Source organism: Elaeis guineensis, chromosome 11, assembly GCF_000442705.2.
Source record: "Elaeis guineensis isolate ETL-2024a chromosome 11, EG11, whole genome shotgun sequence".
Classification (NCBI taxonomy): domain Eukaryota; kingdom Viridiplantae; phylum Streptophyta; class Magnoliopsida; order Arecales; family Arecaceae; genus Elaeis; species Elaeis guineensis.
In genome coordinates, this window is record NC_026003.2 from 103,877,796 (window position 1) to 103,903,638 (window position 25,843).

At 44.4% G+C, this 25,843-nt stretch overlaps 2 protein-coding genes and 1 non-coding gene across 3 annotated transcripts; 2 read left to right on the forward strand and 1 right to left on the reverse strand.

The window, feature by feature from the left end:
• The first annotated feature begins 874 nt into the window (after nucleotides 1–874).
• Nucleotides 875–955, forward strand: TRNAL-AAG (transfer RNA leucine (anticodon AAG)). Its single transcript has one exon. It is a non-coding gene; the product is annotated as a tRNA-Leu (tRNA).
• A 15,405-nt stretch (nucleotides 956–16,360) lies between these two features.
• LOC105053640 (putative ripening-related protein 2) lies at nucleotides 16,361–17,290 on the forward strand. The gene is given in 2 exon segments (XM_010934889.4): nucleotides 16,361–16,882; nucleotides 16,885–17,290. Coding segments are annotated over 2 exon segments (558 nt in total). The 5' UTR covers nucleotides 16,361–16,398; the 3' UTR covers nucleotides 16,959–17,290.
• A 6,032-nt stretch (nucleotides 17,291–23,322) lies between these two features.
• On the reverse strand, nucleotides 23,323–25,547 carry LOC105053616 (probable indole-3-pyruvate monooxygenase YUCCA9). Its single transcript, XM_010934862.4, is given in 4 exon segments — nucleotides 23,323–23,780; nucleotides 24,311–24,682; nucleotides 24,777–25,165; nucleotides 25,168–25,547. Coding segments are annotated over 4 exon segments (1,236 nt in total). The 5' UTR covers nucleotides 25,418–25,547; the 3' UTR covers nucleotides 23,323–23,555.
• Nucleotides 25,548–25,843: the final 296 nt, after the last annotated feature.

The following is a 25,843-nucleotide window of genomic DNA, read 5'->3' on the forward strand; positions in this document are numbered from 1 at the left end:
TATGACCTTCAAAATTTGATAGATAATCTATCTTTCTAATGTGGTAGATCTCTCTCTGAACTCTATTTAGTCATATCTATAATGGCCAAAGTATTCTGCATCGAATCTAATGACCCTCCTGAATAGTAGATCTTGTTGACTCCTGTAACTAGATGATGATGTACCTCACTATAGGCTCCAACTCAGGTAAGTTGGATCAGATTGAGTTGGTCATGTTAAGTTGTACCATGTTAATTAAATTCGATTGGATTGAATAAAATTTTTATGATTCCTTCAAAAAAAAAAAAACAAAACTTTTAGGGTAGAGAAAAGTTTGGAGTGTTTTGGAGTATTTTTGTTAGATTGAGGTCCCAAGACTTATCAATTTTGATGATAAACTAACACAATCTAACAAAACTAAAAACAAGACTAAAGATGAATAATTATTTTATGTATAGATATATAATTACTTCATAAAAATATAAATATAAATTATTTATTTTTCTATATATGATGTTGGATTAGATCAAGTGGCCAAGGGTTGGGTTAGGATCGAGTTCAAGGTCAATCTTAATCAAACCTTGTTTGAGATCGATTTGGAATATCTTGAACTAAGTCCAAAATTAATAAAACCTCAGCCCAACCCTGCCTAATAAGTAGGCTGGGCTGGATGGGTTTGAGTTGAGTATAATACAAGTTGTTCCCGTACATCTCCAGCACCACATCAATATATAAAACTAACAATATAACCAAACAAACCTCAGCAGCATTTTCCTAACATACATGGCCTATATCTAGATCGAGCTTGTAACCGAAACTCCATAAGCGGCCTGAGTGGGGCGGAAATAGGTTAGTTAAATTTAATTTTTTAATCGAAAGACATCAACCAAAAATTGTTGAGATGGCCGAGTTGGTCTAAGGCGCCAGATTAAGGTTCTGGTCCGAAAGGGCGTGGGTTCAAATCCCACTCTCAACATGCCATTTTTTATATTTTCTTTTTTAAAAATCCGTTTCATGGAAAAAATACTTAGAGCTGTTTAATTTTGAAATAGAAGAAGTATCTGAAAGGCATGGGTTCAAAGCCCAATCTCAATCTAATATTTTATATCTTTTGATTTAATCAATTTTATGAAAAAATTATCTTATTTGCCATTAACAAGAAAAATAAACTACTCAAAATTATTATATTGTTTTCCTTAATGGAGAGATTTAGTACCCCTCTACATCTTTAAATTGCTTAAACTTATTTTTTTATTTCATTTTCCCACGAGGATGTTAAGTAACACTTTGAATCCCATAAGATGATGGTGGCAAATTACTCAAAAATTATTAAGTCAATAGTGAAACAAAATCCATAATCAATCATTCTCCTAAATTCATGAATTTTGCAGAAAAAAACTATCTAATTATTTATTTTGTTGAATAAAATCGATTTGTGTTATTCAATTTTCTTGTTCTTTCTTTATTTTACAGTATTGCATATTTTAGGGATCCATAATCAATCATGCTCTTAAATTCATGAATTTTGCAGAAAAACACTATCTAATTATTTATTTTGTTGAATAAAATCTATTTATGTTATTCGGTTTTCTTGTTCTTTTCTTTATTTTACAGTATTGCACATTTTAGGGATCCTGAGCAACTTCGCCCCTATATACCTAAGCATGATGTATTTTAAATGAACATGTGCTAGATATTTAAAATTAATGTATCTGCAGACAATAAAGTATCCCATTACTGCCTCTGACCAAAATAAACTTTGTTCATCTTGTTTGTTGGTGCAAAAATCCGCTTGCGCCGGTGAAGCTGGAGTTGGGAAAGTCGCGGTCGCCGCCGGAACCTGCAAAGGAAGTCTAAATCGGAGGTGGGGTTGCTCCGGCAAGATCCTCCGATGCTCAAGTCAGTTCTCTGCCTCAACAAGAATGGAGCGCTCGAACGGAGAATTTAGCAGAGTTTTTAGATAAAAAGACGAGAGCTTATGGAATAACGTATCTGGGGTTTTTCTTTTATAGACGGAGGGGGCAGCAGATTGACAGCGACGCCTGTAACCGTCTGGCAGACGGCTGCCCAGAATCAGACGGAATTTGCTGCGAAGAGTAGTGGAGTAGACCCGTGGCTATTGCTATGGCCTGCCACGTGGAGCCTGTTGCAGGTAGTGGAGCGGCGTCCGTTGCCGCTAATTGCCAGGGAGTAGTGGAGTCACGCAGCACCCACCGCAGGGAGTGGAGCAGAATCATGGCCGTTGATACAGCCTGTCAGAGAGTAATGGGGTCGCGTAGGGTCCGCCGCAGGGAGTGGAGAAGAATCATGGCTGTTAATACAGCCTGGGAATGCAGATCCATCGGCTGAAGCTCGGCAGTGGTCGGAGCTGATGACGGAGTTCGGCTCCCGTAGGAGTCCGGGCGGAGTCCTCTCGGGTGGAGCCCGGCTCTCGTAGGGATCCGGGCGGAGCCCCCTGCAACTAAAGTCAGGTGCAAAGTTCGGCTCCGACGAAGTCTGTCTGCAGTCGTTGGAGTCGAGGGCGAAGCCCGGCTCCCGTAGGAGCCCGGGTGGAGTCTTCCTGCAATTAAAGTCAAAGGCAGGGTCCGGCTCCCGTAGGAGTCCGGACGGGGCTTACCAGCGGTTGATGTTGAGGACGGAGCCCGGCCCCCGTAGGAGTCCGGGCGGAGTCTACTTGCGGTCGAAGTTGTCGGCGGAGTTCGGCTCCCGTAGGAGTCCGGACGAAGTCTGTCTGCAGTTGTTGGAGTCGAGGGAGAAGCCCAGCTCCCGTAGGAGCCCGGGCGGAGTCTTCCTGCAATTAAAGTCAAAGGCAGGGTCCGGCTCCCGTAGGAGTCCGGACGGGGCTTGCCAGCGGTTGATGTTGAGGACGGAGCCCGGCTCCCGTAGGAGTCCGGGCGGAGTCTACTTGCGGTCGAAGTTGTCGGCGGAGTTCGGCTCCCGTAGGAGTCCGGACGAAGTCTGTCTGCAGTTGTTGGAGTCGAGGGAGAAGCCCGGCTCCCGTAGGAGCCCGGGTGGAGTTTTCCTGGAGCTGATTCTGCTGAGGGCTTCGGCTGTGGGTATCTCATACCCAACACCAGTCCCCCTACTTTCGAGTTCGAATTTCGAATGAAGGAAGTACAGAGAGATGGGCACAGCCGAAACCGTCCCCTCGAATCCTGCGCACCGCCGCTCCCAGATACTTTGGCATTAAATGTGTGCATATCGGAACTCTTTTTCTGGTTAAGGTGATCTGAAGAGTCTTTTCGGAACTCCCGCCGAAACGCGATCCCAAGCATCGCGCTACGAAAATCTGCGAACGGTCAATCCTTGATAGCGGTGAGGGGGACATGCGGAACACGTGGCATGCATCAGTTGGCCCAGGTACGCCCACTGCCATAACTGCGCTAAGATTCGCTGGCTATTTAAACCCCCTACTCTCCCTTCGGGGTTTCATTCTGCCGAGAAGACGGCACCCTTCTTTCATCTGAGAGCCTAGCTACTCAGCTACTTCCCCCGCACCGGTCCTTGCTGTCTTCAGCCCCCCAATTCTTCTCTAAGGGGTTCCCACGCCATGTCCTCTACCCCGGAGGCCATCCTTGAAGGGATGTCTAGGGCTTGGAGGAAGGCGAGGAGGAGAACAGCGGTCGGTGAGGATCCCCGTCGTTTCAAAGGGGGCTCAAGGAAGAATTCCTTCAACAACAGGGGTTTAATAACGAGGGCCGTCGGTAAAGTTATTCTGCCCGAGAATTTTGGAGTAGCAAGGTGGGGTGATACCGGTCAAGAGGGCAGAGCTGTCGTCATAAGCTGTGGCGGGATCTTTGATGCCTTGGGGCCGAGGGACCAGAAGCGATCGGCGTCGACGGTGGGGCAGTGGAATTTGTTGCGGGGACGGTGGAAGTAGCGCATGCCGACCTTGCCGGAGCATTTTGGGTGGCGGCTGTCGCGGAGCATTCGGAGATGGAGCATATCTTTGGCATCACTGTTGCCTCCAAGGTGACTCTGGCTCTTCTTGAAACAGGTCTTCGTCACTGCTACCGTTGCCCTTACCGCCCCCGGGAATCTATCCCACCCTTTTCCCCCTAGGGTTGGGACTTCGGAGATGGAGCGAAGCGAGACGGGACGAGAGCCGATAGGTCCATTACACGCACTGGAGAACGCGGCTGAGAAGGACAGAGATGGGAAGAGGAGTTTGCAGCTTGGAGCGGCCTCTGGTATATCCTTTTCAAGCCGTGTTCGCGAGGCTTGCAATGATGTATATCTTCTTTTTTTTTTCTTGACCCACCGGATCTTGTAACGTATATCTTATTAAATGAAAAGGAGATTTTGTTACCTTGTCTGCATCTTGCATCGAATAGTTGTCTGTCGAACTTCTTCATTTTCTTTTCCTCTTTCTTCCTCCTTTTCTTCTTTTCTTTTTCATGTCGTCCTAAGGTCATCGACGACCTCTTTTATTCGTGTAGGGTTGTTATTTGCCGAGCTCCTTTTCGATTTTTACACCGTTCGAAGATATCCGGTTGTCATTCCGTCAATGGCTGCAGGTTCGCTTGGGGCCATTCGGGCCCGGGGTCCCTCCTAGGGCTTGAATTCGGGGATCTGAGCCTCTGTCACCCTAAGGGAGTTGTCTTATTTTGCACCGAAAGCTTCCTTGAAAGCTGGGACTCCCATCGGGAGTCCCAATCCTTGCTGTGACAGGGTTTTTATACCTCGGGCGCTGTTTGTTTTCCAATCGTCACTGTTGCAATCCATTGCCTTCCTTTTTCGCTTGGAGTTTTTCTCCGCTGAAGCCGAGGCGAAGTTCGGCTCCCGTGGGAGTCCGAACGGAGAATTCCTCTCGAAGTTGGAGTTGTGGGCGGAGCCCGGCTCCCGTAGGAGTCCGGGCAGAGCCTTCCTTGGCGTCGTGGACAGAGCCCGGCTCCCGTAGGAGTCAGGGCGAAGTCTTCCTGCAATCAAGGTCATAGGCGAAGTCCGGCTCCCGTAGGAGTCCGGACAAGGCTTACCGGCAGTTGCTGTTGTCGGTGGAGTCCGGCTCCCGTAAGAGTCCGGACGAGGCTTACCGGCAGTCGAGGTTGGCGATGGAGCTCGGTTCCCGTAAGAGTCCGGGCGGAGTTGTCCTGTAGTCGATGTCGGTGATGGAGCCCGGCTCCCGTAGGAGTTCGGGCGGAGCTGTCATGTAGTCGAAGTTGGTGATGGAGCCCGGCTCCAGTAGGAGTCCGGGCTGGGCTTACCACCGGTCGAAGTTGCTTAAGCTAGGGCAAGGTTTTCCTCTTGGGGGGCGCATATGGGCGTTGCAGGGCCTCTCTCCCCATTCGGTCTAAAAGAACCGGGCCTTTGACTTTGTTCATGTCAGGACGAGGTCCTCCTCCTGTTCCTGACATTGCTGTGGGGGCGCATATGGGCGTTGCAAGGCCTCTCCCCCCATCCGGTCTAATGGAACCGGGCCTTCGACTTTGCTCAAGTTAGGACGAGGTTCTCCTCCTGTCCCTAACAGGGCTGTCGGGGCACATATGGGCGTTGTAAGACCTCTCCCTCCATCCGGTCTAAATGGAACCGGGCCTTCAACTTTGCTCAAGTTAGGGCGAGGTTCTCCTCCTGTCCCTAACAGGGCTGTGGAGGCACATATGGGCGTTGTAAGGCCTCTCCCCCCATCCGGTCTAAATGGAACCGGGCCTTCGACTTTGCTCAAGTTAGGGCGAGGTTCTCCTCCTGTCCCTAACAGGGCTGTGGGGGCACATATGGGCGTTGTAAGGCCTCTCCCCCCATCCGGTCTAAATGGAACAGGACCTTCGACTTTATGAGGTTGCCCTTTTGCTTTTGATACAGTTTGTTTGAATTGTCCAAAGACATATGGGTATGCGATTTTTGATTAAAACGAAGTTACTGGTAGTACATCCGTAAGTTTTCTGAGCTCTACGGTCGCGGGAGGTCGGCTCCTCCGAGCTCCTTAAGATAATAAGTTCTGGGCCGGACTACTTCTTTGACCTCATAAGGTCCCTCCCAGTTTGGGGCGAGTTTCCCCCGGTCCTGAGGTTGCGAGACAGCAGCTCGTCGAAGCACTAGATCTCCTGCTTTAAAGGCTTTGTTCTTGACCCGGGCGTTGTAATATCGAGCAACTTTCTGTCTGTAGGCTGCCATTCGAACCTGAGCGATCTCCCGTCTTTCTTCCAGTAGGTCGAGGTTGGCTCTAAGACTTTGTGAATTTTGGTGTTCGTCGAATGCCACGACTCGTGCCGACGGGAGTTTAAGCTCGATCGGGATGACGGCTTCCGTTTCGAAGGCTAAAGCAAAGGGGGTCTCCCCCGTAGGTAACCTTTGGGTAGTTCGATACGCCCATAGCACATGATAAAGCTCGTCCGCCCAAGTTCCTTTTGCTTTTTCAAGCCTTGTCTTAATCCCTAAGGGGGTCTCCCCCGTAGGTAACCTTTGGGTAGTTCGATACGCCCATAGCACATGATAAAGCTCGTCCGCCCAAGTTTCTTTTGCTTTTTCAAGCCTTGTCTTAATCCCCTGCAAAAGGGTTCTGTTAGTCACCTCAGCTTCGCCGTTCGCCTGAGGATGGGCTACTGATGTGAAGTTGTGGGAGATGTTTAGATCTTCACAAAATTCGACGAATCTTGCTCCCGTGAATTGCCGTCCATTATCAGTGATTAGGGTTCTAGGCAGACCCAACCTGCATATAATTGACTTCCAGACGAAATCTTGTACTTTCGCTTCTGTGATTTTTGCTAGTGGTTCGGCTTCAACCCATTTGGTGAAGTAGTCGATCGCTACAAGGAGAAACTTTCTTTGTCCAGACGCCATGGGAAAGGGGCCAAGGATGTCCATCCCCCATTGTGCAAAAGGCCATGGGGCACTCAAGGGTGTGAGCTCGGTGGTGGGCTGTCTCTGGACGTTGGCGTATCTCTGGCATCGATCACACTTTTTAACATATTCAATCGAATCATGATGCATCGTTGGCCAGTAATATCCTTGGCGGAGTAGCTTGTGGGATAAAGATCTAGCTCCCAAATGATTTCCGCAAACTCCCTCGTGTACTTCCCATAAGGCATAGTCAGCTTCCGAGGGCCGGAGGCATCTTAAGAGGGGCAAGGAGTATGATCTTTTATACAATTTGCCCTCATAAAGGATGTACCGGGAGGCTTGATTTCGGAGCTTCCGAGCCTCCTTCGCGTCCTGGAGGAGAACTCCATCTCTAAGATAGGTTATCAGCGGGTCGACCCAGCTGGGCTCGTGGTCGATCTCCATTACGGGCCGTGATTCTTCTGTACTCGGATGTTTTAGAACTTCAAAGAGGACACCTTTGGGCAATTCGGCCGGAGCCGATGTCGCCAGCTTGGAGAGAAGATCGGCTCTGGTATTCTCCAGCCTTGGAATCTGCCTGATGTCGAAACTGCTAAAGGCGGGGGTAAGCTCCTTTACTTTCTCAAGATATTTGGCCATACTGTCCTCCCGCGCTTCATAACTCCCGCTGACTTGTCCCACCACTAGTTGGGAGTCGCTGTGTACCCGGAGTTGACCTATTCCCAGCTCTTTGGCGATCCTTAATCCTGCGATCAGAGCTTCATATTCCGCTCCATTGTTTGTTGCGGGAAACTCAAAACGCAGAGCGTACTCCGCGATGACTCCCTCCGGGCTGACCAAGATCAGGCCTGCACCCGCGCCTGCCATGTTGGAAGATCTGTCCACATAGAGGGTCCAAAAGCAATCGGAGGGATTGGCTCCTTCGTTGGGGGAGTTCGGTTGAGACTTCAGGTCGTCAACTTTGCTTTGCTCAGGTTCGGCCTCCTCTGGGATGGTGCACTCTACTATGAAATCTGCCAATATTTGGGCCTTTACTGCTGGTCTAGGTCTGTAGTCGATGTCGAATTTCGTGAGCTCGATCGCCCATTTTGCCATTCTTCCGGAGGCGTCAGCCCGGTGCAAAACTGCCTTGATCGGTTGATCGGTGAGTAGCGTCACGATGTGCCCTTGAAAGTAGGGTCAGAGCCTCCGAGCTGCAACCAACAAGGCGTAGGTCAGTTTTTCTAATTTGGTGTACCTGGTCTCGGCGTCCCTCAGCGCGCGGCTAATGTAGTAGACTGGTCGCTGGACTTTCATTTCTTCTTTGACAAGGACGGCCTCAAGGGCCATGGGAGAGACCGTCAGGTATAAAAATAGTTCCTCCCCAAGTTCAGGCTTTGCCAGCAGCGGGGGTGAGCTAAGGTAGTTTTTTAATTCTTCGAACGCCTGTTGGCATTCAGAGGTCCAACAGAAGTTCTTCGGCTGCTTGAGGGTTTGAAAGAAAGGCAAACATCGTTCGGCCGACCTCGCGACGAAGCGATTAAGAGCCGCTATCCTCCCTGTGAGGCACTGAACCTCCTTGATCGACTTTGGGGCGGTCATCTCTTGGATGGCATGAATTTTCTCTGGATTGGCCTCAATCCCGCACCCTGATACCATGAAGCCCAGAAACTTTCCTGAGGTTACCCCAAAAGCGCATTTAGTTGGGTTCAGCTTCATTCTATACTTTTGAAGAGCGCCAAAGGTTTCCTCGAGGTCGGCGACATGATTTCTGGAAGACTTACTTTTTACAAGCATATCGTCCACGTAGACCTCCATGTTTCGGCCGATCTGCTCTTTGAAGATTTTGTTCACCAGCCGTTGGTAGGTTGCGTCCGCATTCTTGAGGCCGAATGGCATGACCCTGTAGCAGTAAGGTCGCGATTAGTGATGAAAGTTGTCTTTTCTTCATCTTCCGATGTCATTCTAATTTGATTATAGCCGGAGAACGCGTCCATAAAAGTGAGGAGCTCATGGCCTGAGGTAGCGTCCACCAGTTGGTCGATTCTGGGAAGGGGGTAGCTGTCCTTTGGACAAGCCTTATTCAGCTTTTTGAAGTCTATACACATCCTCCACTTGCCGTTTGCTTTCTTGACCAAAACAATATTGAAAATCCAATCAGGATAATTGACTTCCTTAATGAATCCGGCCTTGAGAAGCTTATCCACTTCCTCGGCTATCGCCTTCTGCCTCTCCGGGGCATGACTCCGGATTTTTTCTTTTGTCGGTCGATGCTTCGGATCGACTGCCAGATGATGCTCCATGACTTCCGTGTCAATCCCCGGCATGTCCGTCAGAACCCAAGCGAAAGCGTCCGCATTCCTTCGGAGGAAATCAATAAGATGCGTCCGCACCTCCTCCCCCAGGTTGGAGCCAATCAACACCACATGCTCCGCATTCCCATCATTCAGAGAAACTGGTACCAGATCTTCGATTGGGCCGCCCCTTTCTTCGGTGAGGTCGTCGCGAGCATCCAATCCATCGACGGGATAGGGGTCAGCCCGGTTGCTTCTTTGCAAGGCGATGTTGTAGCAATGTTTGGCCAGGGCTTGGTCTCCCCGGACCTCTCCGATCCCCTGGTTGGTGGGAAATTCAATTTCAAATGGTAGGTTGAAACGATAGCTCTGAGAGCATTGAGGCCGGGTCGGCCAAGGATTGCATTGTAGGCGGATGGCGCCTTTACCACCAAGAAATTCACCAGAGCCCTGGACTGCTTTGGATACTGACCCGCGGCCACAGTCAAAGCTATCATTCCCTCCGTCGGAATGGCGTCACCGGTAAACCCTATCAAGGGGGAGCAAATCGGTCTCAAATGACCGCCAAGAGCGGACATTCTTGAAAAGGCATCGTAGAACAAGATGTCAGCCGAACTTTCGTTGTCGACGAGAATGCGACGGACGTCGTAATTTGCTATATTCAAGGAAACTACGACCGCATCGTTATGAGAGAATTGGACTCCTTGGGTGTCTTCTTCGGTAAAGGTTATGGGTTCTTCAACTTTTTGCCGCTTGGGGGATGCAGCTGGTATGTTGGTTGCCTCCCGCCAGAATTCCCCCGAGATGGCATTGACGGAATCCGGCAGAGGCCGGTCATCCGGCCACTCCTCATCGGCGGCCATAGCCGGAGGTAGTTGTGCAAAGGCCTCGCGAGAAGGCATCAGATGAGGGAAGGAGGAGTGGGTGCCGAAAAAGATGGCTGGAAGTGGATCCGTTGAGCGCTCCTTTAAGAACAAGGGTATTGCGAAGACACAGCCCTTCCCCTAGTGCCAATCCTGTTGGTACAAAAATTCGCTTGCACCGGTGAAGCTGGAGTTGGGGAAGTCGCGGTCGCCGCCGGGACTTGCAAAGGAAGTCTAAACCGGAGGTGGGGTTGCTCCGGCAAGACCCTCCGACGCTCAAGTCAGTTCTCTGCCTCAACAAGAATGGAGCGCTCGAACGGAGAATTTAGTAGAGTTTTTAGATAAAAAGACGAGAGCTTATGGAATAACGTATCTGGGGTTTCTCTTTTATAGACGGAGGGGGCAGCAGATTGACAGCGACGCCTGTAACCGTCTGGCAGACGACTGCCCAGAGTCAGGCAAAATTTGCTGCGAAGAGTAGTGGAGTAGACCCGTGGCTATTGCTATGGCCTGCCACGTGGAACCTGTTGCAGGTAGTGGAGCGACGTCCGTTGCCGCTAATTGTCAGGGAGTAGTGGAGTCACGCAGCACCCACCGCAGGGAGTGGAGCAGAATCATGGCCGTTGATACAGCCTGTCAGAGAGTAATGGGGTCGCGTAGTGTCCGCCGCAGGGAGTGGAGCAGAATCATGGCTGTTAATACAGCCTGAGAATGCAGATCCATCGGCTGAAGCTCGGCAGTGGTCGGAGCTGATGACGGAGTTCGGCTCCCGTAGGAGTCTGGGCGGAGTCCTCTCGGGCGGAGCCCGGCTCCCGTAGGGATCCGGGCGGAGTCCTCTCGGGCGGAGCCCGGCTCCCGTAGGGATCCGGGCGGAGTCCCCTGCAACTAAAGTCAGGTGCAAAGTTCGGCTCCGACGAAGTCTGTCTGCAGTCATTGGAGTCGAGGGCGAAGCCCGGTTCCCGTAGGAGCCCGGACGGAGTCTTCCTGCAATTAAAGTCAAAGGCAGGGTCCGGCTCCCGTAGGAGTCCGGACAGGGCTTACCAGCGGTTGATGTTGAGGACGAAGCCCGGCCCCCGTAGGAGTTCTGGCGGAGTCTACTTGCGGTCGAAGTTGTCGGCGGAGTTCGGCTCCCGTAGGAGTCCGGACGAAGTCTGTCTGCAGTCGTTGGAGTCGAGGGAGAAGCCCGGCTCCCGTAGGAGCCCGGGCGGAGTCTTCCTGCAATTAAAGTCAAAGGCAGGGTCCGGCTCCTGTAGGAGTCCGGACGGGGCTTGCCAGCAGTTGATGTTGAGGACGGAGCCCGGCTCCCGTAGGAGTTCGGGCGGAGTCTACTTGCGGTCGAAGTTGTCGGCGGAGTTCGGCTCCCGTAGGAGTCCGGACGAAGTCTGTCTGCAGTCGTTGGAGTCGAGGGAGAAGCCCGGCTCCCGTAGGAGCCCGGGCGGAGTTTTTCTGAAGCTGATTCTGCTAAGGGCTTCGGCTGTGGGTATCTCATACCCAACATTGTTTATTTCTGGAATTATTATTTCATTTGAGGATGCATGAGCATAAGAAAACTATTCACAATTATTATTATCTGATATTCCAAAGTAATCTTTATGGTATTATTATCACCAACTATTTTAGAATAGGCCGCTTTGACTGGAATTAAGTGCCTCCATCATCCTTGGTCATGCTTGTCCTTCTCGATCTGCCTCTCAGAAAATATAATTTTATTTCTCCCAGAGGCATATATATACTACAAGCACTAGATGATGAGAGTGACGAGAGTGATGATAAATCAAGCCACATTTTCTTCATCCATAACAAATTATTCTACCTACTTGGGAATTACCAAAAGGTCTGATAAATCTACTGGTGGCTCGTCATATTCTGTATTCTTCACAAAGCACTGATAAGCATGGACTAATGTCTTCTTCTTTCGTCCATATGGAAAGATGTTTGTCAGGTTTGTCATCCATACAGAAAGATGTTTGTTCAAAAACTTCCGTCTTCTGGAGTTGGGTGGCTTTTACGATGGAGAATGGTGGCTCGATCCGATTTTGGGAAAATATTTGGATTGACATAATTCTTCTTTGTTCTCATTTCGAAGAACTTTATGGTTGTGTTTAGAAATCGAATAGGCCAATTTCATCATACTAGAGCTGGAGGAATTTGAGATGGTGTATCAAAATTCAAAGGCTATTGACTGTTCTTTAAGAGACCCAATTGTCTATCTTACATCCATTCTTCTCCCTCTTAGGCCATCTCGTATTGCGGATATACCGATTTGGAAGCTTACACAGAATAGCTTATTCACTATTGACTCCTCCTACAAGTTCCTTAATTATGATGGTCTGAAATGTGCCTTCTCAAAAATTCTTTGGCAAATGCCAACACCTGAAAAAATGAAAGATTTTTTGTGGTTGGCAACAAAGAATAAGCTACATACAAGAGAAGTTCTTGCGAGAAAAGGTTGGAATATCAGCTCAGGATGGATTCTATATGACTCAAGTTCAGAGTCAGGCATCCATTTATTTTTCAAATGATCTCTTGCAAGGACTTTATGGACAATAATAAATTTGCAACTGAATTTAAGAGGTAAGTCTTCTTCGTTTCTTGACATGTGGACTATTTGGAGAAGGAAAAATAAGAACAAACTTGAGAGCAAGACAAATGATCAATTATTGGCCATAGTATGTTGGAAAATTTGGAGGGAAAGGAACAATCGAATATTTTTAAGGAAGAAAAAGTATGTTTTCTTTGTTTTGCAGATTATTCTTCAGACTTTTCATGGTTGCAAACACTTCTGTTCTGCGAAGAATCAAGACAATTATAAGAGACTCTAGATGAAGCTAGAAACTTTAACTACTACTGTAACAAATTGTAGATAATTTTTTTTTTTTTCTTTCTATATCTAATGTAGTTTCTTTACCTTACTTTTCTTCGAAACGTAACTTTGATTTTTATCAGTAATAAAAAGGGTAGCATCCTCCTACTTTCGGTCAAAAAAAAAAATAATGTCTTCTTCTTTCTTATTTTTAAAAGGATGGTCTACTAACATATATAGCCACCGATCCCCTCTTTTTTTTTCCCCAAAAATGACAGGAGGCTTTGCATTGGGAGCACGGTTCCTCTGCGGTGCGCTGGTTGCATCGGGGAGGATCCTCGGTCTTGTACTTGATTGGAGAAAGAAGATGTCGACAAACTAAAGAGGAAGCAAATGAATGAGGGGGATATTAAGAGAGAGTTTAATTAAAGATATGAATCAACTGTTATGAAACTTGAATTAATTCTTATGTCCTTTTACCAGATCAACCTCATATTTTTGATAAAATGGGAGGTTTAACTACCTGGTTATTATTATTACTAGAGGTTAATATTTACAAAGTACATTACATGGAGGTCAAGAACTTCCCTACTATCTTCTTCAGGAGTGGAGTTTTATTGATGGCCTCAACTATAGGGTGAAGGAAGGAAGTTGTTAGCGCTAGCTGGAGCTGGGCGCTGAAGCTTTCTTACAATGGCATCTGGTATCTTCCCGAGTGGTATGATGTCCAACTACAAAGAAAGGAGAGACATTGTGGCATGACTTTACCGATGAAGTAGCTTTGAATCTGAAGGCTTGATTATTTCTTCCTTTCCAAAAAGCCCAGCACATCATGGGCAGAAGGCAGTCCCAAGCCAGCTTCACGACATTCTTTTCAACGGCCTTCTTCCAACTAGTCCAAACTTGCTCCTCAACGGCACAAGCTAAAGATTCAAGAAATAGAACAGATAGGATTCTCGGACATCTTTGCCAGATGGACGTCAAAAATTCAAGCTTTATAATTAAAGAGACTGTTTACCGTCTCTTCTTATCTGCATAGCAAACAAAGCTCGGCCATTCCAATTTTGCTTCTTCGTGTTCTCACCTGTCAAAATCCTGTTGTTGAGTGTGATATAGTTAAAAACTCACACCTTTTCTAGGAGGGGCAGTTTCTAGTTGCAAGTAGCGAATGGGGATAGGATGCCATATGGCTGAAGAAGCTGTAAGAATTTTTTACTAAGAATCCATTGTTCCTACACCACTTCCATTCAGGTTTGTCTGGACCGTTGTTGTGAGCGATTGTGTTGAGTGTTGGCTGAAGAAGTTCTTCCATTCCTCTAAATGAGAGGGGTGTCATAAAGAGAGACCCACGATCTTCTGCTCCAATAAACTCTGAAACTGAGATGGCCAAGTCCAAGGTGAGTATGAACAGTGTTGGGCAGAGGTGTTTTAATTGTTCTACTGGAATCTGTGCATAATCATATCGTCGCATGCAAGGTAATTCCCATCTCCAACAATGAACCGTATGCTGGTGAAGAGTGAGGACCCTATATGGTCCATGTCCTTCCAAATTGAGGATGCCTATCGGCAATTTCTTGGGTAGATGAAGCTCAGAATTGTACCCAGGTGGGTTGCCTTGCGAGTTAGTTGTCTTGATTGGCTACTTGGTTCATGATAAAACCTCCACAAATTCAAGAGTAAGCATTGATTAAAAAGGCGCAAGTTTATCACACCTAATCCTTCATGCTGCTTTGATCTACAGACATCAGACCATTTTGCAAGGCAAAAACTTCCAAGGCAAGTGCTGCTTCCTCTCCAAAGGATGTTCCTTCTTAATCTATCAATTGCAAAAACTACTTTAGCTAAAAAATAATGCAAATGACATCCAATAAATCAAAATATGGAAGTCAGCATGACATTAACAAGAACCAACATCCTCTGATAGGTAATAGCTTACCTTTCCACCCTGATAGCTTGCTTTCAATCTTTTCATCTAAGAACTTCCGGTTAGAAGGGCATTTTTTTCAAGAGCAGCCAACCATCCTAGCTAGCTATTTACTCTGGAATTCAAAATGTCCAATACAAAATAGTGAGCTTTTGTCAAAATTGATATTCGAGTCTGGTATGAAGTTCAAAGGGGTATACAACCTGTCGAGAATATCACTTACCATTAACATAAAGAGGAACAGTGACATAGGTCTCCCCTGTTTGAGATCCTTCTTAGAAGTAATTGGCGGGTTCACCATTAATCAACATTGCCAATTTATTTGAGTGCAGAATATCTTGGATCAAAAGACACCAATTGTGACCAAATCCTCGAGCTTGAGAAGCACAATGAAAAATCTCCTATCTGTGCTATTAAAAGCTTTTTCAAAATCAATCTTGAGGAAAATGGTCATTTAGATTAGTTTTCTGATAATAGGACACAATTTCTTTGATGAAACCATCCACCTTCTATCTTCTTTTCATGAATGCAGTCTAAGATTCAAAGATCGATTCGTCAATGAATTTTTCCGATCTGTTACTCAAGACTTTAGAGAAATGTTCATGATTCCATTGATTAAACATATCAGCCTGTAGTCTCTAACAGATAACCTTTCAACCTAGCTATGTTTGTAGAGGTGTAGATTCCATCAAATAATTTCAGCAGATCTTCTTTCATCACATGCCAATATCACTGATCGGAAAAGCCCAGGAAACCTTCAACTCCTGAGGCCTTGTCTTTTGCTATGCTAAATATGGAGTTCTTGATCTCGTCTTCCAAAAAGAATTTATGATCCAATCCACTTAAGTTAATGGATTCTCCCTAAACAAACTCATATTATGATCATGGAAACAGTTGTTAGCTAAATATCCCGGGGGGCACCACTTAAATTCCAAATCTATCAAGAGGGAATGCATGTGTATGCCTTGTGAACATAACCGATGTGCAATCAATTAGTGACACGAAGCTACTAACCAAATTTAAGCAATACGGTTAAATACTAGCTCATGAGAGCATCATCTCTGTGATCAGATAATATGGCTGCCATCCAGGACTAAACCACTCTGTGGTAGTGCAATATAATGCTCCTGAGTGCTGCATGCATCCTATGTTAAAGTTATATTATTCAATTTTTGCTGCTTAAATTTGACGAATATCTATATCTCATCTCTATGGAGTCTCTTTTTAAGTTGCAATTTTCCGACCTACCATGAAATTACCAATTGGGACCACAAGCTTTGAGGAAGAGGAATAAACTAGGCTGACAGACTTGCTGCTGCTGGAAGCACTACAACTGCCAGATTAATTGTGAGATGACTTACATTTTAGCCGGTACGAGCTGGATTTTGTACTTTTTTGCGCGTGAGAGCTACTTGCAAAGTAAGAAGTTACTAGGCCTCAAGTTGTATGTTCCGCTAGCCTTCTGGCATTACATCTGACTTTTGTTAATTATATAAGCAAACAACGTACGCCATCCTCAATCCTTTCATTGACGGAGGATCCTTGGAGATCATTGTCTTTTAGTTGAACCCATCCCCAAAGTCACGGTGTTGCGACCTTTACCCGTATAGTTTTTTCCTTCACAAGGAACTACTTGCTGACTGATTAGTGATCAGGCATCAAGTTGCTCCACTACTCTTGAGGCATTGCATCTATATATATAAGCAAACACCATGCATCCTTGAGGAATCTCTCACTGTAGGAGAACCATAGTAGATCATCGTGTCATTTAATTTAGACATGGAGAGCTTTATACTATCTCTACTTTTAGCAGTACTACTACTAGCAAGTTCCAGTCCTGGCACTTGCTTTCGCTTCCCCTCCCTTGCTAAAGCATGCAAGCCTAGTGGCTACGTTAAAGGCAATTTCAGCAAGTGCATCGAGAACGACTGTTGTGCGGCTGGTAAGAAGTATCCTCAGTACCGTTGCTCACCGCCGGTGACCGAAGCCACCCATGCAACGATGACCATCAAAAGTTTCGAAGAAGGTGGGGATGGTGGTGGACCTTCAGAGTGCGACGGCAAGTACCACAGTGATAATGAGACGGTGGTGGCCCTTTCAACTGGATGGTACCATCATGGTAGCCGATGCGGCCGAAACATCAGGATCCATGCAAACGGTAACTCTGTGCTGGCTAAAGTTGTTGATGAGTGTGATTCTGTAAATGGTTGCGACGCCGATCACGACTTCCAGCCACCATGTGATAACAATATAGTGGATGCATCGCGGCAGTGTGGGATGCTCTCAAGATCCCTCTTTCGCAGGTTGGGGACTATGAGATTACTTGGTCCGATGCATGATGAGTGATGATCTTGCATTAGAAGCCTATGTAGTTATGCAGCTATAATAAATTCCAAATTCACACCCTGACTCTGTTTGCCCTATATTTCTTAAATCAATCATATCAATATGTAATCGAAGGACTATAGTAGTCTTGTTTGCATTCAAAGTTCCTACTTCTATCTCGAGCTGGTGGAGACACTGTCAACTTCAAGTACCCCCATTTTTTTTGGGGGAAAAAGGGGATGGGAGGCTTTGTATTTGATTGAAGAAAGAAGGATGTGGACAGACTAAAGAAGAAGGGAATGAACAATGGGATGTCAAGAAACAATTTAAAATATGAATTAATAGTTATTTCCTCTAACCAGGGCAACCTCATATTATGATCATGGCAACAATAGTTAGCCAAATATTCAGGGGAGCCACGATGCATTAACATTCCAAATCTATCACTGGTAGGAGGGAATCTGTATACCCTGTGTTTGTGAACATAATTGATGTGTAACAAGTAACAAGCAGCAGCTAACCAAATTTAAGCATCATGGTTAAATACTACACGAGGGCATCACATGCGGGTCGTGAGATTGGATCACCACATTGATCAAAATTCTCCTCCATGTCATTTGAACTTGGGACCATAAACAAAAATCAACTTTTAACTCTCAAGCAAAAAAAAAAAAAAAAAAGCCTCTCAAGGTGGCGTTAAGGATGGCTCCTCGGCTTCCACCTGCCATCAAATCTCCATCTCAGCTTCTCCGCCTCCCACGGATCGCCCTCAAATCCAAGTACAAATGCTGTTCACATGTGTCGGGCTCCATATGGCAAAATGGGCGTATTCGTTCTCGCAGAGATGTGGGGTCCCTGACGTGATATGTCATCAGTATTTTAGGGAAGGTTAACGATGACACTTCACGAAGTTGTTTTTTTTTTTTTCTTCTTCTTCTTTATTTATTTTTTATGGGAGACACCTCAAGGAGATATCGGCATCGATTGCTATCTACTTTTAAAGCTAGAGTTGGTTTTTGCTATCGTTCATTGTCTTAGCCGTCTCTTTAACATTGGTTCTTGGGTTCTGATTGTATCTTTTGCACAAAAATTTTTTTTTTTTCATGGCATCAACTATTGATTTCTATATAATATCCGCTTCAAGATCTATGCAAATTGTTAAAAAAAAAAATTGAGATGCTTTAAAATCCATGCAACGAGTGATCTAACGGTTGATGTTATAAAAAAACTCAAATATTCTTCCGTATGAATGGCACAAGCCAAATCATTTATTCTTACCCATAATTTTAGAAAAATACCAATAGCATTACATCTTTTTGTCTCAAAAGATTTGCATTCTGTTCTTTCTGTCATTTTTCACTTCTAATAGTAAATATTTGATTTTTTTTTCAAACTTTCTATATTTCCTGTGTTTGTCTCCTTTATTCTTAGGTTTTTTGGCCAAACACTGAACTTGTGACTATGATCAGAACATCGTGGTCTATCCTACTTTGAGGTTGGTTCAACGAGGGAGGATAAACATATCAGAAGTAATTTAGAATGGACCAATGATGTATGGAGATTCAAACCCATTGTGATTCATCGGATCCATATCAGCACCTTTCAAGCAGCCTAATTATTGTGGTTTGCTCGACCTGTAGTCAACAAATATCTGTCCCGACTTCTAATCAGAAGTTATTCTATCCGATCTCTTATCGATATATTTTTATCCAAATTTTTGATCGAAAAACTATCAGTCCCAACTCCTAGTCGCACACCACACTCTCTGATCTCTCTTCGGAAGCAGATTGATCGGGCTCAAATCCAAAAGACAGGCGCCAACTGGCCGTAGCTGTCAATGTATCTGGCATAGTTGTCAATATCATTTGAACGTAACGTCTGATCCTGAGAATCTTTCAGGTATAACCGTCTGATTTTAAAATCATAACCAAACGCATCAGATTGATCAGTCTGTTACCAAAATGTACACAGCTGTCTTCTATAAATACTTAAACTCAAAGATCAATAATAATCTATCTCAGAGAGCTAAATTCTGCTTCTTTTGCGCATTCTGATTGAACATCGGAAAGTCCTCGCCGAACATAATCTTCCGATCTAATTTTTTTGCAGTTGCTCAGCACTGTACTTCTCAATTTTCGACATCAACAAAAAAAAACATAATATAACACTAATTAAAAACAAACTTCTTTGAATTTAATGAATATTCTATAATGAAATCCATTGACTTAGCCTTCATTAGATTTAACGACCACTTATGCTGACAGTCCGTACTAACTCATCCCAAGACTCAATTAGATTACATACGATGCCTTTGCTACCATTTGTATACCTAAGCAAACATCTCAGTGTACCTCTTGATTTTAGTACCTCATCCGTTGCAAATATGTAATGAAAACTGTGTGACCGTCCATCAATGCTTCAATGGTCTCGCGTGAGATCACATGCATTAGTAACGAGACTGAAGGGGCCAGCAAATACGTATCACAAAAACTAGAGCTTGATCAAGATTTGAATGAACTTCTAATATTTTAAATAAAGAATATAAATCCTGCTTTAAAAACCTCATCATATTTGGGATCTTAACTGACTCCATTTTTCCAGGGAGCACGGGACTCCTCTTCCAACTTTAATAAATGCATCTCACAGAATTCATCTCTCTCCTCTCCTGGCTTAAAATAATCTTTAATCAGATGGCAAGTTCTTGACTATTCGTTATATTATCACATGAATCGCACAATGTCGATATCTAATGTATCGTAGAAATACTTGAGGTATTTTTACGTTACTTTAAGCTCATCCAGTCTTTTGGGGCCACGTGTTTTTGCCCTGATCTTAAAGAGTATTTTATATTATCTGTTTTTTTTTTTCTAGAATCATTTTATGTACTCTTAGTTCATTTGCAAAAAATGTTATGATATCTTTAATCGGAAACGTATGCTTGTTAGTTGAACATAGAATACAAATATTCAATTAAATACCAGAGATCCACTACAGTCTAGAGTAGACGAATTTGATTAGCTGATTGGGTTAATTTCCCAAACGATCAAATGACTAATTTGTGTCCATTTAATTTTTGTGTAGGACAATGAGATTGACAACTACTTAATGGAAGGTTTTCCTCGTTAAAGAATGTGATCGATTGTGATATCTGAAACATGACAAGCAGAAGAATTATCCAACTGCAGCTACCCAAGCTTCAACTACTGTTTGGTCCGTCCATTTTGTTATAGGAAGATAGAAGGGAAGCAAGTTCTGGGTCTGATTCTGTCAAAAAAAAAAAAGAAAGAAAGAAAGAAAGAAAGTTCCGGATCTGATTTTCCAAAGATTATCTTCAGAATAAGCATTCTATTTGGATTGTCTATTCATCTTAACTTTCCCGACTCCCATAAGACATTTTCAGGTGATATGGCTTGACCTTGGCCATTGCCAAAGTGAACCGACTTCGGATCATGCCTGTTCATCTTCAGCACTTTTCGTGTCCAGGATTACCGATATCACGCAGGTAAGGCAAGGAATCGCCCAGTTATCATCACCAGCCATTAATGCCAATCCAAACCACGAGATCGCCACGACGCATCAAGCTCACATATATGATCCTCACGGAAATGGCCGCAGCCTTCCCGGAAATGGCCATCGATCCTCCCTTTATAAATAGAGGGGAATAAACGACCCTCAGGTAAGCCTCTCGAGCACACCCAAGCTCCCAACTTTCTCTCCCTCTTTCCACTTCTCTCTTCCTCTGTCCCTGAATTTAATTGACTTGAGCATCGACAGTCCTCACGGACAAATTTGCAAGTGGACTTGCTTGCAGGCCTCTCAGGAGTACTAGCTTCTAAGCCCATCCTGTCATCTCGGCCAGACCGACCTCAAGACACCAGATTGCAGCAACATCCGCATAGCAGATCCCCACCACCCCCATCTCTATCCTGAGAAGCCTTAACTAATGGCATATGTGATATATCAATTATGAAAGAATATATAGAAATAAAATGAAGAAAAGCTAGGGCTAGACATAGAAATGACGAATCTTACCTTGCTCTCAAAATGGTTATCCACAATTGTATATGTTGGTCCGACACAGAATGTGACAGCACCTGAGAATGCAGTTGTGTATACTTAATGTCTTGGAGATTGACAAAGCATTTCTTATAGATGAAAACACAGAATCGTGACTGCATTTCAGAGATACGACATTTGTTAGTTAAGAGTCCTAAGAGCGAAGCCTTGCATCAGTCCTAACTGGGTCATCTGTCTAGTACTGGAAGTGATTGAGTAGGCATACTTTGGAAGCGAAGTATCGATTAAGATAACTGCCTCAGAACGTCTATGTGAAGGAGAACTTGAGATTGAAGTTTTAAATGAAGTTTTAAGCAATCCCAAAATGATCTCTGCAAAGTATGCTTCCTTCCACGTGAACGTCAACAAGTTTCCAGATCATGGGTCATTGGTGTGACATGCTCTATTGAAACATAATTAATTCCCCAAATTGGTACAACTTTTCCAAGAGGGATATCATTCATTCATTCTATTAGCTTAACCAGGGCCTAAAGGAAGTTGAGAAGCAGAAAATGCTTAATTAGAGTTTCTACAAAAAATTCTATTGCCTCTAATATGCAGATGCAAAAGCCCAAACGGATAGACTAATATTGTTAATGATTACTCCTGTTTGAATAACTTCTGTTGCTCAAAAAAAAAAAAAAAAAAGGAAAAAAAATGAAATTTATTTTGGTTATGATAACTGCTGTTGGCCTTAAATTTGCTAAGATCTGGCAAAACTTCAGTCTCATTTCCAGAAAGAGACATCTGGGGCCAATCTGATTCCACAATGACATCAAAAATATTGAACTCTCAGCATCAGCATTCGCAATGAAGAACATCTAAATCACATAACAATAAATCAGTCCAAACATACGTTTTGGACATCAAATGACACAGACGTGCATTTGTTTGCTTGTATGGGGACAAGCATATGTGCATTATCTCATGGTTGCCCGTGTATTATAGTAAGCAATGCTGAAGCAGAGGAGGGCCGAACTGGGGTCGGAGACGTGGAGGTTGCAGTGGCCAGACCATGTGTCCAAGGCCCCAAGATCTATGTGACAGTGCACTCTGGGCTGTGCAACTAGGACTAAGAGGGATCTAGGAATCGACGGATGCTCCACCAATAAAAAGGGCAGCCTTCCAATGATCAGAACTTTAGGATGATACCCTTGGCCAGAACTAGTGCTAGTTTTAGAGTCTACAATGACATACAGTTCTCTTTTCCTCCACTAGTGATTGAAAGAATAGAACTTTAGGATTCTTTACATGCATTAGAACTCAGAGCAAGGGAGACAGAAAGTGTGTAAAGGTTGAGAATATGGCCAGGCCATCTCACTGAAAAGTCACTTTCTCTCTATGGTCCTTTGTTCTGCAACCCATATTCCCTTGTAGGAGTGTACACGGTCTGAAAAGTCACATTACAACATGGAAGATGAAAAATCTTGAGAAAGAACAATATTCTAGTCAAATAAAGATTGAAATTATCAAGATAACTTTTATACCAATGTATAGCTCTGGTTTTTGGAACCATTAAAGTGAAGATTACGCCTATAGCCAATCAAAAGCTAAGCTCTATTCTAAAGTTTATGTGTTAATATATATATATATATATATATACACACACACATATATTATGGTTTTCGGTTTTGTCTAGTCTAATATTTTGCCAAAACTAGACCAGATCACTAAATCGTTTTATATGAAAATCATAAACTAAATCAGCTCATTTTAGTTTTCAAATCAAACTATACTTATAAAAATAATTTGGTTTGATTTGGTTTAATGGGTTGAACCATTTAGCGAACACCCCTATTCCCTCCTGATCTAATGAGGCTCAAAACTTTACAGCAGTGTACACATTTTTAAACTGCAAGAATTCATAGTCAGTGATTATTGGTGGATGACATATTAATCTGATGAGCTTCTTAGGAGGTAATGATTTTCTGGACCTTTGGGTGTTTCTGGTTCTGGTGGGGGTTCTTTATACAACTCAACCCCTGCAATTTTCAAGAAATAATTCATATAGATTGCAGTAGCTTTTAGTGCATTTCATGCGTTCCCTTTACATTAAATCACATGAAATAATTGATTCAGACTACTGCAAAACAGATTATACTCCTCAAGTCTTGTAAGACTAGCTGTGGAATTTAAGCAGCCTTTTCAGATGTACAAGGTGAAGGGAAAGCGAACCCAGATTCAAAGAACAGGAAAAAACACAGAAGCCCATATGTTTGTCCAATATGTTGGTTAGTGGGAGGGAGAATGGTATAGGTCTATAGAAGAGATGGATCACAGAGAAGCTCAGAAAAATAGCAACCAGATAAAAACAAAGGTACTCTTTCCACTGAAGTAAAGATTTGAAATTGTTGTACAAAGTTCTCAAAAGTGAAAAAAGCCTCATCATCTTCAATGGTTCTTTGTACAAGAGACTTAATCTTTGTCCAAAACTTGGGCTCCATTGAGAGAGGGCTCTGCACTTTCATTAGTCTATTTTACACCAGTCTACAATCAGTTTCACCAGGAAAAGAAAACAACAAAGGAAAGAAAATTAGCAGGACAAGAACAAATCATCAGATCTGTGAGATGCATCTCCTATGGCAAGCAGTGAGCCTCTGTGCTGGCTTTATTTCCTCTTTCCAGACCCTGCCAATGTCCTTCGCTATCCTCACAGCATCTGAGGAGGCACCAGAGAGCCCTTTCCTTGTGAACCCAACAGCGTAGAGCCCTGAGGTCCCTTTCCACCCATTTGGGAATGGCACTTTTGGGTATCCATCTTTAGAGAAGAAATCAGTTCCCTGAAAAATTAAACCCAAAAATAGGTGAGTCTCCATGCTCTTCAAAATTACACAGAGAATTAGTAGTAAAGCACATTAATAACTTCTCTCCAAAACACCCTTGAAACTTTTAATTTAGTCCAAGACCTTAACAGTTTCCTATGGGTGGGATAAAACCAAGACTACCAGACTGCCAAAATTATTCGGTGAATCAAAATATTTCTGAAACAGGAACAGTGTCTGATCATCTCTAGTATTATTTTATCTTATCTCAATATCATGGAGACCCATGTGAGAAACCCCATAACTACAGTTTTAAGTCAAATCCAACCTCGTCTTTAGAAAATATATAATATAAAATTTTGAGAGAGGCATCTAACTTCTTTTAACCGTCAAGAACATGGGAAGAACATGCCTAGTTTTTATGAAAGAAAATCTGTAATCCCATAGGTTTGACAGAAAAAAAAATTGATGGAAAAAGGCCAAAACAGAGCTGCCCTCCCTTATAGAACTAAAGACTAAGAAGAAAAAGAAGGGAAAAAGCTCAATACCTGAAGCCATTGAGGAACATTGCTTCGGTATCCGGTAGCCAAGATAACTGAATCAACATCAAGGATCTGGCCATCAACGAGTTCAACTTTTCCCGGCAAAAACCTGTTGATCCCAGGAACCACCTTTATATCACCAGACTTTATCTTGCCCAGAGCACCGATATCCAAAACAGGGGTCCTCCCTTGTGTATTCTTAAGCTCCAGAGGACCAATAGCAGGCCTCTTCAATCCATACTTCGTTATGTTACCGAGAACCAGCCATGCTAACACCACTAGAATCCTGTCCACCAGCCAGAGTGGCAGCCATTTCAGTAGGAAAACAGCCAGCTCAAACGTTGATTTCCCGAGAACTTCTCTTGGTAAAACATGAACCTGTTAAATAAATCAGAGATTCATTAGAAGAACAAAAGATTTTGCTTTAGAAAAAATTGTCTGAGTTTTTATTCTTTCAGCAGTGATCACTCACCGAGTCACGAACAACCATCGATGGGAAGGCATTGTGGTCGCAGAGGTCAAGGCAGACCTCCATGCCAGAGTTGCCACATCCGACCACCAATACCCGCTTCCCCTGGTAGACCTTGCCAGATTTGTAGTCACAGACATGAGTCACATCGCCGCCAAACAGCCCCAGTCCCTCCAGCTCAGGGATTATTTGTTCGGCATTCTCGCCGGTAGCCACCACCAGCCACTGGCCAATGTACTGCATCTCACCACCAGTCCCGGCAGTCCTTACACGCCATAATCCACATGTTTCATCGTACCTTGCGGACTGCACTGACTGGTTGAATCTTGGTTTAATGTCAAAATGTGTAGCATATGATTCCAAGTATTCTATGAACTGCTTCTTGGATGGTACTCAGGGTAGTCCCCCGGGAAGGGGAGCTTTGGCAGCTCGCAGAATTGTTTGGGGAGGTGGAGCTTCAGGCGGTCGTAAGTACGCTTTTGCCATAGGGAGGCAATGCAGTGGGACCGCTCGAGGATCTCGAAGGGAACACCTTGCTCCTTCAGGCATGCGCCCACTGCTAGGCCGGACGGCCCAGCTCCGATGATGATCGGACCAGTCACCCACTTACATCGTGGAGAGAAGAGATCAAACCAATCAGCCATGTTCAAATGGATGCGTGATCCTTGAGAGATTGGTTGGTTGGTTTTAAGAGTGGTTGGGAGTAATATGATTGAGTTTGTGAACAGAGGAGGTGAAAGGTTAGCAGTATTGTTGCCGATGGAGTTGGCTGTGGAGATGGGAATGAAGATGATGGGAAGAGTTGAGGAAGTGAGAAAGTCACAGAGATAGGGAGCAATGAAGAGCCAGAGAGAGAGAGAGGAGTGGTGGTAGGCAAGGAAGTCTTTCTTGTGGTAAAGTTGGAAAGAATGAGAGGATGTGGGGTGTTTAAATAGGGGATGGCCATGAGAGCTTCATGTGAGCAGAGTGAAGTTGGTGCTCTTAAGGTCCTGTCAAATGATAAGCCTGGCCGCGTCCTTTGTTTAATGTTTAATTTAATGTATGCTTTACATAATATCTATGACAAGATT